The 18033-nt window shown below is 45.9% G+C and overlaps 1 protein-coding gene across 1 annotated transcript in view; it reads right to left on the bottom strand.

Moving 5' to 3' along the window:
• The window catches only part of Fndc1 (fibronectin type III domain containing 1), a gene marked incomplete at its 3' end in the record, with an annotated part of 94656 nt that extends 82643 nt beyond the window's left edge, over positions 1–12013 (bottom strand). Inside the window, 1 exon segment of the mRNA XM_008844319.3 lies at positions 11636–12013. Within this exon segment, the coding sequence (XP_008842541.3) occupies positions 11636–11738 (103 nt within the window).
• Between the last annotated feature and the right edge of the window lie 6020 nt (positions 12014–18033).

The following is an 18033-nucleotide window of genomic DNA, read 5'->3' as shown; positions in this document are numbered from 1 at the left end:
CAAGGGCTTCCAAAAGCATCCCTCTAGATTTTCTTTTCCCCTTAGAGATAAGAGTTATGCAATTTGGGAGTCTTTTAGATAGACCCACTGAAGGGGTACTCCAATTGCCTCACCCTGTGTCCCTGTTCAGCATGGAAGAAGCCAGAGCGATCGGTGTCCCTATTCTCTATTGACAATTTGGGTAACCCCTTCAGAGGATGGCATGATAAGAATAGGAGGTAGGAATGGGCTAAGCAACTAGGGCAAAAAGACCCCAAAGAAATGTAGCCAGTTTCTTGGCTAAAAGTTAAAATGTCCTTGGGCCTATTAGCAACATACTCTGTTCCAAGGCCAAAAATGTCAAAAGTATTTGGGAGCTTGTATCTAATCCTTAAAAGATTTTAGGGTTACCTCTTCAGAAGGGGGAATGCTGGAGGGGAGGGAGTGGGCATGGATTTGATCAAATCACCTTATATGTATGTATGAAATTCTCAATAAAGTTTTTGTAAAAGTTAAAAAAAAAAGAGTGGAGGATATGAACTGCGTACTAGCGTGCATGCATTCATTGCTCTCTGTTCCTAATTATGGATATGACAAATTCCCTCAAGCTCCTGCTTCCCTTTTAAAATGAACTATAATCTGGAATTGTGAACTAAAATAAACTCTTTCTCCTCAAAAAATAAAAAAGCAAGTATCTGGGCTGGAGAGGTAGCTCAGGGGTTAAGAACACTTGCACAATCATGAAGCCTGGGTTTCCAATCCCAGCACCATGTGATGAATCCCAAATCAGACAAACACCTGTAACTCTAGCTCTGAGAGCACCTTCCTCTGTCTGACTTCTGTGCAAGGCATTTGCACGCACACACACACACACACACACACACACACACACATACACACACAATCATTTTTTAAAAAAATACTTCAAGGTAATCCTGAACTATATGGTTCAAGACCAGCCTGGAATATCCTGTCTCAAAATTTAAAAATAAAATAAAATATAAAAGCAGGCATCAAGGAATTCTATTTCAAAATAAGCAGCAAGTGACAAAACTAAAATCAAATACCTAAGTCAGTAAGGTCTGATTCTGGTTTGTGCAAAGATACTCTCAAAATAAACCTGCCTTCTCCCCCAAGGTGCTTTCTGGGATGTTTTCTGTTGGATTTTTTCAGTCCCATTGAAGTCAAGTTTCTCAAGGAATTTATAATAGCTCAGCAGCTTGATGGAATCCAGGAACAGTAGGTGCTGCGGACAGGCCACCCCAAGGCCATTCACCACCTCCTCTCTCCCCCTTGCTTTCCTCTGTCATAAGGTTAGAAGGCTAAGCATGCAGCAGCCTGACTCCCTGCTTCCCTTGCAGCTAGGATACACTCACAAGCCAGGCTGGCCCATGACACAGATGAGGAAATGTGCTGACACTGCAGGACAGTGTCATCTCAAAGGGGCTCTAATGTGCTTGTGTCTTTCTCAGATTCCTCCCTCTTCTTCCCTCCTGGGCAGTAGCCATCTTGCAACAGCAGGTAACGAGCCAAAGAATGATGAAAACAGTCCTTGATGGTAGGGTAGAAAGCGGGCTGATCCTGGACCCTGCTAGCCTCACTCAACTCCGAAACCAGTTCAGGTCTCTCTGCTCCCAAATTTACAAGTGAAGAGATAAACAGTTCCCTCATTTCTTAGCCACTGTTATTGTAGGGATTTGTGATTAACCACATTGCAGCTTGTAGATTCATGAAATCAAGTCACTTCTGACTTAAGAGCTGCTTTCACTTGATCTTGCTTCTGTTTGTTGTTTTTAAGGGTTCCACTCCAGGAATATGATTTTGACAATGTTGTTTCTTTTGTCAGTATACCATTGACTTGAGTAAGCCCATCTGTCCCCAAAATGACAAAGCCAGAAATAACAGTAAACTAACCAGCAGTGCTGGCAAAACCTGATCATTAGGATTTGATGTTCTAAAGCTCTTGGACATTTTCTTTAGAAACTAATATAAACAAAAGCTACTGTTCCAGTGGGGGGCAAGATTTTTCCCCCTATTTACACCACCAGCTTTCCAAAATGGATTGGAGGAATGTGGTGGGTAATCTCCTTATAACAGCCATAGGAAGACATGCCATGTAAAGTAAAAATGTTGAGAATTGGGAGGAAGCACAGCACCATGCCTGGTGTGACAGCCTCACAGACCCCACAAGGAAGCCAGTACTCTCCAGGTTTTTATGGCATCTTTTGCACATTCTTCAAATTCAATTTGCAACCAAAAAGTAGTTTCTTAAAGGATTACCATTGTTTGCTGACCCAGCTTAAACTCAGCCCACTACAAACTGCTTGACATGCCAGTCCAAAAAAAAAAAAAAACCAACTCCATAAATTCATTCCTTTTCCCAAAAATGTAAAAGTCATTGTCTGACTATGTTAAACATGGGCATTCCTGTGTCCCAAGTCACCACTCATCTGACTCAAAAAGCTCCCTGAAAAATTCCCCTTAGAAGACAGGACATCCCATGATACTACTGGGAACGTAGTTTAGTTGGTAGAGTGTTTGCCTAGCATGCATCAAGTCTCAGCACCACATAAACCAGGGTGGTGGTACAAGCCTGTAACCCCAGCACTTGGGAGTAGAGGCAGAAGGATCAGAAACTTGAGGTCACCCTGGGCTACATAATGATTCAAGACTAGCCTGGGACACATGAGACCCTGTCTCCAAAATGAAAACAAAACACTATCAAGAAGGAAGGCCAGGCGAGTGTTACAGGGAGGTAGGTGAAAAGCAGAGGACAGATGTGACTGGGAGCCACGAGGACCCGGTGACAGCCCAGATTTCTAAAGAATAATTTTTAAAGGTCTTTTAATCACTTAATGAGTATGAATGGAACAGACAAATAATTTAAAGGGGGAAATGCAAACCATGTAATGAGCAAAGACTATGTATGTAACTGGGGGGGGTCAGAGGTCAACTTCAGGTATCATTTCTCAGAAGACTTAACCTTGGTTTTTGAGATGGGGTCTCTCACTGGCTCCTGAGACTTGCTGATTAGGCTAGGCCAGCTGGCCAATGGGCCCCAGTTCTCCTATCTTTGCTGGGATTACACTCAGGGGAGGGGGGTTCTAGGGGTCAAACTCAGGTCCTCATATTTGCACAGCAAGCACTTTGCTACCACACTCTGCTGCCCCTACCACACTTTGCTGCCTCTCAGCTGCAATTATAACTAAAAGCAATAAATGTAGCCCTGGAGAGAAACCAGAACTAAAGATGGAAAATGGAAAGCCTCTGAATTCAGAGGTACATGAGCTCATGGCCCTGAATGAAATCTTGTAAATGTCTATAAGATTCCATGCTACGAAGTCTGTATGTCTTAGCTTGTAACATCCTCTGTTTCTGTGTTTGACAACCAAATACTTCTGGAAGCCACTCTTCCCTGACCAGATGGTCAGCTATCTTCCAGCAGCCAGTTCCACACTGCTGAGTTCCACACTCATCGCACACACACACACACACCCCACACACACACACACATACCCTGCTGGTGCAGGTTGGCATACATAAATATAGTGTCATACACAAAAGATGGCCATCTAACTACTCAGCAAACACCCACCAAAGCACCTACTGTTCATGGACAGCATTCAAGGCGCTGAGAGTTCAGCTATGAATAAAGCCAGTCAAACATCCTTCCCTCCTGCAGTGTATATTCCAACAAAGGGAAACAGCCAATTGTCAAACAAATCAGTAAAAAAAAAAAAAAAAATGTCAGGTGGTGGTAAAGGTACGGAGTTTTCTGATCAGGGGAAAGAAGGGGGACGGGCTGGGATTGTGCTGCTGGAGGCAAGGAGGGGTCGGCCGGGGGAAGTCTCATGAGAAGATGCTGCACAATGAGTCTGAACATGAAGAGGTCAACCCGTAGATGTTGATATAAGGTTACTTGGGCAGAAGGAACTGCAAATGCAAAGACTGCGCGGCAAGAGCCCTAGTACGCTAGAGGACCAGTAAGGAGACGGGGCTGGAGCTGATGACAGAGAGAGCAGTCCAGGAATGATCATGTGCAGCCTTGAAAGCTCATTAGGACTTTGGTTTGCATCAAGGGAGATGGGTAGCTCCTGGAAGTTTCTGTGAGTCCTTGCTCAGGCTACCCTCCACTCTCTGGCTGGCAAGCAGTGATATCTGGGGGGAAAGCAGAAGGGTAGGGGGGCTTCTCCCAAGTACCTAGGACAGTGCTGCTGCTGCCCTGCCCCAGTCCTGTGACTTCCTGCTAAGGGTGTTGGGTGACTATCCCGGGAAAGAGCTCACCTCCAAAGAGGTGTAGCACCATCCCTGCACAGCTCTCTCTCACGTGCTCATTAAAATGGTAATGAGCTCCAGTCACAGTGAGGTGCTCCAGACCCATCTCATGCCTCCCCCGGGATAGTGCATGCTTGTCTCACTCCATGCGTGCCAACTGTAAGGCTGAGGTCAATCACATCCTCTGATTTCCACCTTAATCAAACTCCCGAGTTGCATAGCTTTCCCCTTAGGAACTGCACTGAGTTCTGCCTGCAGACCTACTCCTGGCCCCAAAGACACTGTGCTCAACTCTTCAGGACTCTTACCCTAACAATAAATTCCACCAGACTGCCCACAGGGGATGATGAGACATGTGGTACCCTGGGATCGTTCCAATATGAGATTGTTCTAGAACATATAAGCCAATTCAGAATATGTGGAACAAAGAAGATTCCTCAAATGAGGTAAGACTGAAGATAACTGTCATTGATTTGGGCTGTACTGAAATGAAGAAACTCCAAAGCCCAAATAAGTAAATATAAAAGAAACCCAAACACAAAGCATCAACTTAACCTTCTGCCCTGGGCCCAGTGTGTCCTCCACACAGCTGTCTGCATGACCTCCCAAAGGAAGAGGAGAGTTGTTGTGTGGACACTCCTCCAGTGACCACTATTGAATTAAGGGTCTTCCTGAGCTGGCTACCGTCATCCTCTTTGGCCCAAACGCCCATATTCTTGCAGAGCACCCCTCTGCATTGGCCACTCAGAATACAGGCTCCTCCCATGTGCTTTCTTATCTGTGGTCCCAACTCTTCCGGTCAGAGTTGTCCTTCCTCATCTTCTTGTTCTAGTTAATGCCTGTGTCTTCTTCACAACTCGGATCAAGTTCAGGTGTCCTTGACCACCTGACTTACCCTAGAGACACCTGTAGCACCTGCTGTGTACTCCTCCCTCCTTGATTCCTGCTGAGTTTCCTAGGCTTATTTGACTTGGTGGCCTTGCACCTGACATACATTGATTGGCACATTGATTGAGTGGATGAAATGGGAGCACTCATATCCAAAGGAGACTTCCCCAAAGTTAGGGCCCTTCATAACGTCTAGGTCACTTTCTGGTTTGGTTTGGTTTCTGTTTTGGTTTTTTGGTTTTGTTTTGATTTTTAACTTGGTCTTGCTACATAGCCCAGGCTGGGCTCAAGCTCAGAATCTCCAAAATTCTAGGATTATAGGCATGTACCCACCACACTCAGCAATTTCCTCAATCTGTAGATTAAAACTCAGGATGAAAGACTTATATGACAGCACAAACTAGTGGGTAAGTGGAGACTTAAAAACCTGTAGGAGAGTTGGCCAGATGTCATGCACACCTTTAATCCCAGCACTTGGGAGGCAGAGGCAGGTGGATCTCTGTAAGATTGAGGGTGGAGGGATAGAGAGAAGCATTAGTCAGGGCAGTTACCAAAACCACACTTACCTTCCATACCGCTTAGTCTCCCCAGGGTCCGACTGCTGCAGCCTTGATTTGGGCCTGCAGAGGCATCAGGGGTACCCCAACAGCTGAAAGGCTGCACTCCCCCAGCTCAAGCATAGGCTTTGAATTCCTTTAATAGTTAATTGGAAATTACTAATATGCAGTCGTGTAGACTATTAATGACTAATTTGCCCTCCCCAACTTAATATTTGCAGGAAGGTAAACAAAGCAGATAACTGAACCTTAGTGCTAATTTTCTCTCTCTAAGGCTCAACTGCACAGAATGAGTCTCTCCAGCTAGCCGCAAATGAAGCCTGCAGGATGTGGGAACGCCATGGAAAGGTCAGGAGCGCCCTCTAGGGTCTCAGAGCGCAAGCGCGGCCGCGCGCCTGGTCCAGAAAAGATGCCAAGTGTTAAAAGGGAAGGACTTCCAGGAGGGAGAAAGAGGATGCTCATTCATGCGACTAACCAATAAACACTTCCTGGTTCCAGATACTCAAATGCACTGTTACTGATGCTGGCAAAGATGTGGGCACAAGTATAGCCACCACTGCTCCCCCCAACTACCTGTACTCCCCAAGGCACCAAAGTTTTCGGTTTGCTGTGCATCCTGACATAAATAGTCTACGTATTCACAAGTAAATGCACATTCTTTTCCCTTTTATTTTTATGACTTTAAATACCACCCCCGTGCTTTCTAACTAAGACAAAAACCCCTGATAGCCTAAGTTTAATTACAACTTTAAATATCTCTGAAATTAAGGAGCAGTGAAGAACTAGCTCCACTCCTCAGTCAGCTGTGGAGAGTATCTCCTGGAACATTTGTTATTTTGGACCCCTTAGCCTCACTCCTTGTGATGGAAACTGTAAAATGGTTTCCAAAGATATCTTCATCCTGATCCCCAAAGAACACAAGCACTCGGGAGCTGGAAAAGGTAAGAAAACTGATCACACATAGCCCTTCACCCTGATTCTCCAGAGGGAACACAGCCCTTGATTTTAGTCCAGAGAGATTCATTTTGGATTTCTTGCCTCCAGTATTGTAAGGAAATAAATCCCTGCTGTTTTAAGTCGGAAGGTGTGTGTAGTCATTTGTTATAGCAGCAATGGGAAACAGACACACTCCACACCTTTCTCCCTTCTGTGGGTGAGGGATGGGCGACTATGACTTAAATGAAGATTGGACCTGTTAATGCTCAGAATTCTCTAGTGATGATTTTCCAGGGACATCAACTGTCACTCTGTAATCCCATCATCACATCCTCCAACTCCACAGTAAAACATTCCGTCGTTCTCACAAAATGACTGAAGAGGTTGTCTATCTGTTGGGCTCACAAGCTCAAGCTGAAAGAAACGGGTTCTACCTGCTTGCAAAGACGACAGAAGTGGACAGAAATGCTGCTGAGCTAGAGGCAGGCTGGGCCACAGGAAAGCTGCCAAGAGCTTCTAGAGATGAACAGATCCCCACTGGCCAGGTTTATCCGTGAGTGAAGACTGGCCAGGGCCAACAGAGAGGCTGTGATGACACTGAGACTACCAGTCGAGGGTCTTGACTTCTACATCCCACTGTATGTACCAAGAGCTCTCAAAGTTTTTGGACTCTGGGTTCCTTTCTACTCTTGCATTTATAAGGTTCCCTCAAAAGTTATGCTTAAATGTGGCTTATCTGTCCTTAGCTACAGTACTGGAAATTAAACTATTTTAAAATTAAAATACATACCCACTTGGGAACGTAGCTCAGTAGTAGAGTGTTTGCCTAGCATGCATAAAGCTCTGTGTTTGATCCTCACCACCACACAAAATAATAACAACACCAATACTAATAAGTACACATATTGATTCATTTTCAGAATAACCATAAGAAATCCTTACATCCTGGCATAAGGCAAAGTTTTGGAAAAATAATTATATTTTCCAAAATAAGCAGGAATCATGAGGAAAGTAGTATTTGTTACATTTTGGCAAATCACCTTAACAAAAGGTAGCTTGAACCTCCCATCTATTTACACAGTCAATCTACTGCAAAATGTTTTTTTGGCTGAGGAAAATCTGGCCCCCACAGTATATAATGGAGAAAGTATTTTCACAGTTTATTGGATAATTTTAGAAAATATTTTATACTACACAAGAATTCTTTAAGAAGTTTCTTAAAGGTTGATTGCATTATAAAATCTGAAACCAGGTTTTAAAAAATCATATTCTTCTACATTAAAAGTCCATTGGGCCAGGCATGGTGGTGCACGCCTTTAATCCCAACATGAGGAAGGCAGAGGCAGGTAAGATGGAGGCCAGCCTGGTCTATGTAGCAAGTTCCAGGCCAGCTACATACAAGGAGACCCTGTCTCAAAAACAAACAAGTAAGTTCATTGTGCTAGGACCAGGAGGCATAGCTCAGTAGTACAGCATTTACTTGGCATGCACAGGCCCTGTGTTCAGTTCTCAGCAACACACACACACACACACACACACACACACACACACACACACTAAAATGTTACATGGGTAAAGGAGCCATTCAAAGTGCAAGATAGTCATTAGATTCTGTGTGTGTGTGTGTGTGTGTGTGTGTGTGTGTGTGTGTGTGTGTGTGTGTATGTGTGTACATGCACAGTGTGGACCATAATGCATGTGTGGAGGTCAGAGGATAACTTTTGGAAGTCTGTTCTCAGTTTCTACCTGGATGAGGTCTCTCTTGCTCTTTCTGTTGTAGCACTATGTGTTCCAGGCTAGCTGACCAGGAGTTCCTGGGTGACTCTCCTGTCTCCAACTCCCATCTTGCTGTAGGAGTGCTGGGATTACAGAAGCATGCCACCATGAGTCCAGGGATTGAATACAGGCTGCCAGGCTTGTGCAGGTAACACCTTTACCCAATGAGCCATCTACCCAGCCCCCAGCATGTTTTGTAAGTCTATATGGTAGCTATTTGAATTTACCGTGTTTTATCACATGACATTTTCAAGTCTCATTCATTCGTGTCTTCATTGTCATTAGAAAAGTTTCTAATATTGGGAAGTTTTCACGTCTACAACTTGAGACAACTTAGCAACATTCAAATTTTAACTTAAAAAAACTCATTACATCGTTACCAAGAAATACTAGCAATTATTCCACTGGAGTTATCAGACTCACTTTGTTCATTTTGAAAAGAAAAATGTATGAGTCAGTAGCTATAGAGTTTGTCTGCAGTCATTGGTTAAGTAAATGCAGTATTCCATTTAAAAAGAAAGTAATTCAACTGCTAACTCCAGATGACATGGGTGTTTCTCCCTGGGGTTACCCTTGAACTTAAGTAGTCACCAGAACCAATTTATGTACCCTGTCCATTGCTTTACACAGATTATTTGAAAAGACATGCATTTCTAAGGTAGAGAGTTGGTAAAATGTAATAATTCTACATAAAGACATTAGGATTTTCTTAATTAAAACTGGCATATTTTCTTCCAGTTACTGAAAAGGTCAGTAACTGTTCATGTACTGCAGTGTTCCTGCCTTGACTCATTAGATGAGAGTTATTATTCTCACCAAGCTTTTTAAAAATTTTTATTTTTTATTTTATGTGTATGCATGTATTGCCTGCATGTATATAAGTGCACCTGTGTCATGCAATGCCCAAGGAGGACAGGAGAGGGCGTCAGATCCCCTGGAACTGGAGTTAACAGATAGTTGTTAGCTGTCATATGGGTGCTGGGATTTGAACCTGGGTCTTCTGCAAGAATGGTCAATGTTCTTAACCATTGAACCATCTCTCCAGCCCCTAATTTGGAAATCATTTTAACCCTGAGGATTCCTTGAAAGGGTCTTTGAGCTTTAAAGAAGAAAATAAAAATCACCATGACCACCCCTAGACGTCCACTGTAAATGTATGCATGGTTCCAGTAAGATATGTCCTACAAACTGGCAAGAACCACCATTATTTTAATGTTTGCATAGTAACCTATTGTAGGAGTAGATGTGGTAGGGGAGGGACATTGCTTGCTTGCTTTGCTGTGTTTTACTTGACCCTAAGTTGCAGGGTTTATTGAGATCTTTGGTGTGTGCTGAAAAGAAAATCTCCAAGAAGCTATAGTGATTTGCCACTATCCATGTGGCTCTGGGCAATTTCCTTTCAGAGATTCTGGACCCAAAGGAGGAGAGGTGGGACTGTCACCAGCAGGTTGTTGGATGTGTGCATTAAGTCTGCCCTGGCCTTGCCACCAGATAGAAACACAGAGCAACCACTGCAGCTGTGGATGGCAAGACAGGAAGGAAGCTTTCTCAAAAAGCCCATGAAATAAATTATGTGCTCTGTGACTTCTTCCCAGGCCTGGCACGTTATCTGAAGGGTACTGTGTCTGCCCCTTTCCTTGTCTTATTAAACTTAAGTATGGTAAATAGGCACTTTGAAACGTGCTTGTGTCTTTTGTCCATTTCTACTCTGGTCATCATTTTACTGCAAATCCCACGTCAACATAGTAGAGAGAAGTGCCAACAAGCCTTCCAACTCCAACATTCCACAGCACAGTGATTTGCAGAGCAGAAGGCAAATGAAGGAAGGGCTCACAAACAGCCCTGCCTTTCCACACAGACCAAAGGGAAGGACCCGTCAGGTGACAGTGGAATCCAAAAGAATGAGCTTGGTACTACCACCACTTATGAGAAGCTCCACTTTAAGATTGTTTTCTGAAACAAAAACTCATTCAACACTTGGAAAACTTTAGCTTAGAAAAAGAAAAGTTGTGGAACTGTAGGTGGGGAAGTTGGAAGGCTAAAATAGATTCATTCTGCCAAGCTGCTACACAAATAATAAGTGAATACTTTCCTAGAGATCATGAACAGTGGCGAAAAGACCCTACAGCCTGGATGACCTTTTATGAAAGAGGAACTTGGCATCAGAATACAGGGCACACAATTCCACCAAGCTGTAGCACCACAAAAGTCACAAAGCAGTGTGGCCCCAACTTATCTCCCTTTATCCTTGTGGGAAGAAAGCAATTCAGATGTCAGCATACAAAGCAAGTAGCCCTCTTTGGAAAAGAAGCTACATTTTTACAGCCCTCCTGGGGCTGAACAGTACCAGCAAAAAATGTCTACTTCTTAGATTCCTATAAACTGAGGGCATAGATAAAAGCGACAGTTTCAAGTGTGAAAAATACATGCACTGGAGAGGGAAACGGGGCCACCAGGGGCTTAGGGATGAAATCCCACTACAAGCTCTCTGCCTCGCTCTCTGCCTCGCTCTCTGCCTCGCTCTTCGTGACTGAAACACACAAGAAAACAAAGCGCACACCAGCCTCTTCCGAAGAGCGTTGCTGGCAAAGATGGCATCCATCCCCCTTGCAGGCGCAGCCTCCTAGAACGGTGAGGTTCTCTGGAGCCCAATGTCCCACTTCCCTCTCCCTCCCTGCAAGTCGTCTTCTAGAAGGCTGCAAAAGTCCCAGGCCTGGCGAGCTCAGGGCTCCAGCTGTCTGGAGCGCAGTCCAGTAAGAGCTCTGGTCCTGGAGCACGCTCCTGTGTCCTTGAGAATCGTCCTGCTTCTCTGCCTCCCTGGGACCTCCCTAGTGACCCCCTCCTGCCCAAGACAGGTGAGCAAGAAGATGCCCACCTGGACCCGCAGGGACAGTCTAGGCAAAGAAAGTTTTCCCAAAGTTACTTTCCTTTGCCTGAATCTCCCGAAGATATCTGGGGATGGAGATGCGCCCCAGTTCCCTGCCCCCTGAGTGTTCCAGGACACTTAAAAGCGCCCCGGTTCTCTGGTGCCATCGGTGTCCCCAAGCCCGCCTCCCACTCGCAGAGCGTCCAGCGCCCACACACAGCGACCCACGAGGACGCACAGGTTAGTGACACACGCAGTCAGACAACACGGAGTGGAGGCGACGGTCTCCAGTGTGACAGGAGGATGAGCGGAGGAGACAAGAGCCGGGTGCACCTCGGAGCCAGCGCACCGCCCGTACCTGGGGTCCCCGCCGCGGACGCGAGCGGGAGCAGCGCGGCCAGGAGCAGCAGTGCGGTCCAGCGCAGCAGCGCTCTCGGGGACGCCGGGGCCTCCGAGGCCATGGGGAGCCCGGGATGAGCGGGGATCGCGCTCGGGAGGCCTGCGGGGCGCGCACCGAAGTCAGGGAGCGCGGAGGCAACGCCGTCGGGTCCCCGCCGCCGGGCGTCCAGGGTCCGGTGCCTGCTGCGCTCCTCCCCGGGCGGTGGGTCCTGGCCACGCACCCGCCGCGCGCTCCGCCACTGGGGCCACCCGCTGCTGGCTGCGCCTTTTAGCCACGCTCCGGCGCCCCCTGCCGGCGCTCGAGGACCAGGCGGGCGGGGCGCAGGGGCTCCGTAGCCCCTGGAGTCCCCGGACCCCGCTGGGCTCTTGTGAAAAAAGAAATCGGGGTCGCTGGACCAGAGAAGTCCCTCCCCTTGTCTAACTCCCACTTTGCGTCCAGTCGCTGCCAAACTTGGTCATGCACTTTGTCCCCTTAAACAAATACCTCTGCTTTCAACTTCAGAGACCCTGGTCGCGACCCTTCTCTCTGCGTTTTGTAATGGGTTTTGCGACTCGCTGTCAGTGGAAGAAGGGTTCTTAGTTGTCCCTAGACCGTGTTGCTCCTGGCTGTCATTTCAGAAGAGCGCGTGATACTTGTTGAAACGGAAGCCGGCCTTAAGCACGCGGGATAAACCCAGCCAAGAACTTATTTGACCCCTTTTCTGTAATTTTAACATTGCCTTGGGTTCCCGCTGTGCCGGATAACATCCTGGTTTGGGTTCGCTCCCAGCCTGAAAATCAAACAACTAGGAGCGCCCCTGGAGGCGACAAAGACTGGCGCTGAGAGTGTCAAGGTGCTGCGTGCTGCTCTCTGCAAACCAACCTGATATGGCTGAACCACACCACAGACAGCAAATGGGCTAGCCAACGTGGCAACCCAAAACTTGACCAGATTTGTGTCATTTGCAGAAAGGGGGAAAATGTTACAGCGGGAAATGATACAAATGGAATCGCAGAATCTCTTTTCTGTAACAAAATGACAGAATCAAGACAGCCACATGTTAAGACCTGGCTGGCACCTCTTGCCTAACTGTGGCCTGGGGAGATGGCCTACACCTAGCCTTGCTTTGTCCTGGTTCCCTGCGGGGGCTGCTCACTCCTCTTGCAGCTTCCCACAGATCCCAGCGCTCTTGGAATTTGCAAATGTTCTACTGTTTAAATGTACCCCCACTTATCTCATACCCTAAAGCAATAATGTCAGGGACACCCCAGCTTTCATCCTTCTAGCAGTCTCCCCAGTTTGCTCTTTTTGAGAGCGACAGGCCCCCTCCCCAGCCCCCACTCCCTCTCAACAATCTCCTCCAGGGCTCCTGTGGCTCTTGCTGGGTCTGTCAGAGGTGGGACATCCCTAACTGGAGCTGGTGGGAGAATCTTTTCTTCCATGGGTAGTAAAGGACAGTCTTCATGACTGGCTGAAACACAGCCCCCCAAAAGTATGTCTATCCTATTCCTGGAGCCCATGGATATTGGTACCTCATATGGGGAAAAGAATGTGATTGGTTTGAGCATTTTGACATAAGAGAGATTTCTGTGGATTGTTGGCGTAGGCTTTGACTACAATGGCCATGCTTATAAACAGGCAAGAAAAAGCCAAGGTGGTGGCACACACTTTTAATCCCAGAACTCAGGAGGCAGAGGCAGGTTATCTCTATGAGATCAAGGCCAGCCTGGTCTACATAGTGAGTTTCAGGCCAGCTGGGGCTACAGGGACACTGTCTCAAAAAACCAGAAAAAAAAAAAAGGAGGAAGATTTGAAGACTTGGCATGCATATGAGGGAAGACATGTGACCACAGACTACTGGATGTGACTATAGGAGGAAGGAAGCTGCCAGCCAAAGGATGCTGGCAGTACAGGGAGCTATGGGGGGCAAAGGGCCATTCCCACATAGAGCCTGGGCAGGGCCTTGCCAATCCTGATTATTGTCCAGCAGAACAAATTTCAGATCTCCTGCCTCCAAAACTGTGGCAAAAGAAACATCTGCATCTGCCACCCCATGTGTGATTCTTTGTTACAGCAGCCACAGGAGCCTAATACAGTAGTCAAGGTGAGCTGTGGCTCTGGCTCCAGCCTCAAAGACACCAGTCTGAGAGAAGGAAGCCTCCCACTGAAAACCGCCGAGCAAGCAGGGTGCTGAGCTCAGAACTCCCATCAGGATGTAAGCAAGCTCCCATAATCCAGAGGAGATCAGGGGCACTTGGGACAGGACATCTGTGAGGGTGTGAGAACTGGGGTATTTCAGGGACATCTTGAAGGTACAGCTAGGAACATCTCAGAAGTGACTGGATGTGAGTAAAATGGAAATACACAAAGTTGTACTGTCCTTTACCTGATTCTCCGGACCTTTGTATTTTCAAAACTTCACACTTCAATTTAGAATCAGTAAAACTATCCCATTATATAATCAGCAGAAACTCAGCAGAAAGTAAATTCCTTCTTTCTGAGTGAGACACATGTGCATTTCTCTCCCACCCCAGACGGTAACTTGTTTGACCTACTTTCTTTTGTGGACCTGTAGAGAACTCGGGCATAGAAGTGTTAGAGTTCTGACAACGAGATCAGAGCAGTCAGCTCTGGGTTACTGGACACTATATGACATGACTAATGTTTACAAGCCCTGATTCTGACTAAATACAAATTGGAGCGAGACCCAGTGGCACACACCTTTAACCCTATCACTCAGGAGGCAGAAGCAGATGGCTCTTTGTGAGTTTGAAGTCAGGTTGGTCTACATAGCAAGTTCCAGGCCAGCCAGAGCTACACAATGAGACCCTGTCTCAACAAACAATAACAAGAAGAAATTTGAGAGTGCATATGTAATTTTAAATTCTTAAAAGAGACTTTAAGGCATCATAACTTTTAGGGGGCGAGAGAGAGAGAGAGAGAGAGAGAGAGAGAGAGAGAGAGAGAGAGAGAGAGAAGGCAGGAAGTTAATAGTGGTGTCTCCCTCAGTCGCTCCCTACCATATTTTTAGAGACAGGTTCTCTTGCTAAACCTAGAGGTCACCAATTCAGTGCCTCTGTCAATTCACTGGACTGTCTGACCAGTGAGTCCCAGGGATCCCCCTGTGTCTGCCTCCCTAGCTCTGGGATTACAGGTACACATCATGGTATCCAGCTTTTTATTTTTACATGGGTGCTGGGGAGCTGAATTTGAGTTGCACAGGAGGATTTAACCAACTGAGCCATCTTCCTAGCCTCAGAATTTCTGTTTAAAACACCTAAGGGGAGAAAAAACGCTGACTTAGGAGTCATTGTCATCTGTCCTGGATGTGATCATCTCAAAAATGTAGATAGGCATGCTGAAGTTTTGTCTTCCATTCAAATTCTTTTTGCATTTACACATATATAAATTTACACATATATCAATTATATACAGGGTCTCATGTATCCCAGGCTGGCCTCACTGGAACTCACCATGTGCTGAGGACGACCTTGAACTTCTCCTCCTCCTGATGCTGGCTTTCAAGTGCTCCAGTTACAGGTATGCATCACCATGCCTGAGTTATGTGCTGCTAGACAGAGACCACAGGGCTGGGCCTGAGAGCCCCTCACCAACCGAGTTACCTCCCAGGCCTCCTTTTTTTAATTAATTTTTTAGGTTAGCAAAATAATGGGTTTCGTCATGACATTTTCTCGCACATGTATCATTACACTTTATTCTGATTTGTCCCCCTTCATCACTGCCCTGCCCCACTCTGCTAGCTCCTGTCCCTCTCCCAGATAGCACCCCACACACTTTAATTTTAGGTATACTCTGTCAAGAATGTTGTTCTAGTTGACTTTGCTATCTTTTCACATACTTTCTTAATCTCCTGAATGTTGCTTTGATTTCATTCACTGAAACAAAGCAAAAATTTGGGCATCACGGAGCAAGCCTATAATTCCAGAGCTTGGAAGGTGGAGGCTAGAGATCAAGAGTCCAAGGTCACCCTTGGATACATGAAACCCTGTCTTTAAAAAAAAAATGGCGGTCTCTCTGGGGTTGTGTAGATCATCAGCTACTGAAATCTGAGTAGGCTAAGCCTTCCTCCAACTGCATTCTAATTTTTTCCCAGCTTCACAGATCAGACTGTAGCCACATACACTCTCTCTGGTTCTAGTTATATCTTAAATAACCACGCATCAAAAGAGTTCAACACTCTCAGCACACATTGTCATGGCATTCTTATGTGGTGGGGTGGATTCAAATGCTGTTCTCGTGCTTTGCCTGGGTAAATGGGAGCCAAGTTCAAATGACCACCCAGGACAGATTCAAGAATTCTGGAAGTCCGTGTCTCATACCATTCATTTGACATCCAGTCATGTTCAGTCTTGGCTCTGGCTCACGTGGCTCTGTAATTCCTTTGGAACACTGTGTTTGAAGCTGTCTATATATCATGATGGCAGGGGGACATTGCACAATGCCCAGTATTCAGTATTGGAGTGCACATAAGGCTTTTAAAAAATATTATAGAAATTGAGTGAAAAAGAAGGTACTGAAGAGACTAGAGTACTTGGGGTGACTGGGAGAAAACACATTTCTAACACAATAAATCAGGAGGGAAACATGTTTCTCTAAGACTCCATAAGCAAAGGGGGAGACAGAAGACAAGGGAGTTGGCAAGTAGACTCTACCGTCTCAATTCCCGGGACACAAAAGAAGATAAAAATTGCTTTTATCTTCCTTGAGCGGTGTTCATTTTTTCCTCACAAGAGTCTAAGTGGCATTACTCAGCTATTACAGAGAGAGGATCAAAGATCTAAGAAGTCTAGTCCATCCTAGGTCGTCTAACCCATGAGCATGACAATCCAGCCAAGCTTCTACTCCAAGTGTGGGTCTCTCTCCCCGACACATGATACTTTAGAATAGCCCCTCCCTACATTTAGAGTCTCTTAGAGTCTACTACAGACTTCTCTTTCTTTAAAATTTTATGTGTGTGAATACATTGCCTACATGTATGTAAGTGTACCTGTGTCATGCAATGCCCGTGAAAGTCAGAAGAGGGCATCAGATGCCCTGGAACTGGAGTTACGGATGGCTGTTAGCCATCATGTGGGTGCTGGGAATCGAACCTGGGTCCTCTACAAGAGCAGCCAGGGCTCTTAACTGTTGAGCCATCTTTCCAGCCCAAGTCTATTTTAGACTCTTAATCTGCACAAGGCAGAGTGTAAGTCTATCTTATTTGCTCCGTGTCCACTATGGATTTAGGAAAAACCCTTTGTTAGCATCCACATGGAGACCAGTCTTCCCTAGCAAGTAATTACATAAGACTTCAGTGTTCATGCATTCATCCTCTGAGTTTAGAAGGTGCAGTAAAGAAATGGTGAAAATTAAAGGCTCCCATGGTTGCATCACTGCCTGAAGCATGCTTCCTGAGCACAGACGTTCTAACTTGCTTCTACTGCAAGGCAGTGCCAAGACAATTATCTTCTTTAGCACAAATATGCTGAGAAATGGTGAGACATGACAGATTAAGATGTCAGATTCTCAGCCTAGAATATGCATCCTTGAGGGCTCTAGCTGAGACTGCTTCTGTGCACATGAAAGCCACACGCTTAGGCTGGAGAGTGGCTTCATTGATAAGGTACTTGTAGTACAAGCTTGAGAATCTTGTTAGATCTGCAGAAACCATGTACAAACTCATGGTGGGGCATGTTTATAATCCCAGCACTGGAGAAGTAGAAACAGGTGGGTCTCTGGGGCTCCAAAACCAGCTAGTTTAGCCTAACTAGAAAGTCTAAAGCCAAAAACCAAGGTAGACAGCTCCTGAAGAAAGACACCTGGGGTTGACTTCTGGCCTCCGCATGCACACACACGAACACACATCCACATGTATACTGCTGTACACACACACATGGACTAGGGTTCTAGCCATCTGTCCAATGTCCCAGGCCAGTCAGGTCCACATGCCCCAAAAGGAAGTTATTATTCCAACTCTGGCCCCTATCACTCGGCAATGGATACTCGGCTTGGGTTATATGAACAGAAATCGTTCATTCATTCCTCCTTCGCATTCTCTACATTAAACTCCCATTCTTGTTCCATGCAGTGCACTGGGATCTGAGCATGTAAATGTGGTGAAGACACAGTCCTTGCCTCAAAGAACTCAAAGTCAAATGCAATAGATCAACCAATCAACCAAAGCCAAACCACAGACCAGTGTGATGAACACAGTAATAGGTCACGAAGATCAATGGGATTTTTACAAACATTACCTATCTGTTCCTTGACGCTATGTTCTCCCAAGGAGGTGTTTAACCCATGTGTACAAAACCACATGTGCTTCTTGTAGGCAGATACACAGCCGCATTCACTCCTAAGGAAGTAGAGAGAACACA

The sequence above is a fragment of the Nannospalax galili genome, unplaced genomic scaffold, assembly GCF_000622305.1.
Source record: "Nannospalax galili isolate Female #2095 unplaced genomic scaffold, S.galili_v1.0 scaffold3802, whole genome shotgun sequence".
NCBI classification, from domain to species: domain Eukaryota; kingdom Metazoa; phylum Chordata; class Mammalia; order Rodentia; family Spalacidae; genus Nannospalax; species Nannospalax galili.
Note: the sequence above shows the minus strand (reverse complement) of the source record. Positions and strands in the feature narration are given on the sequence as shown.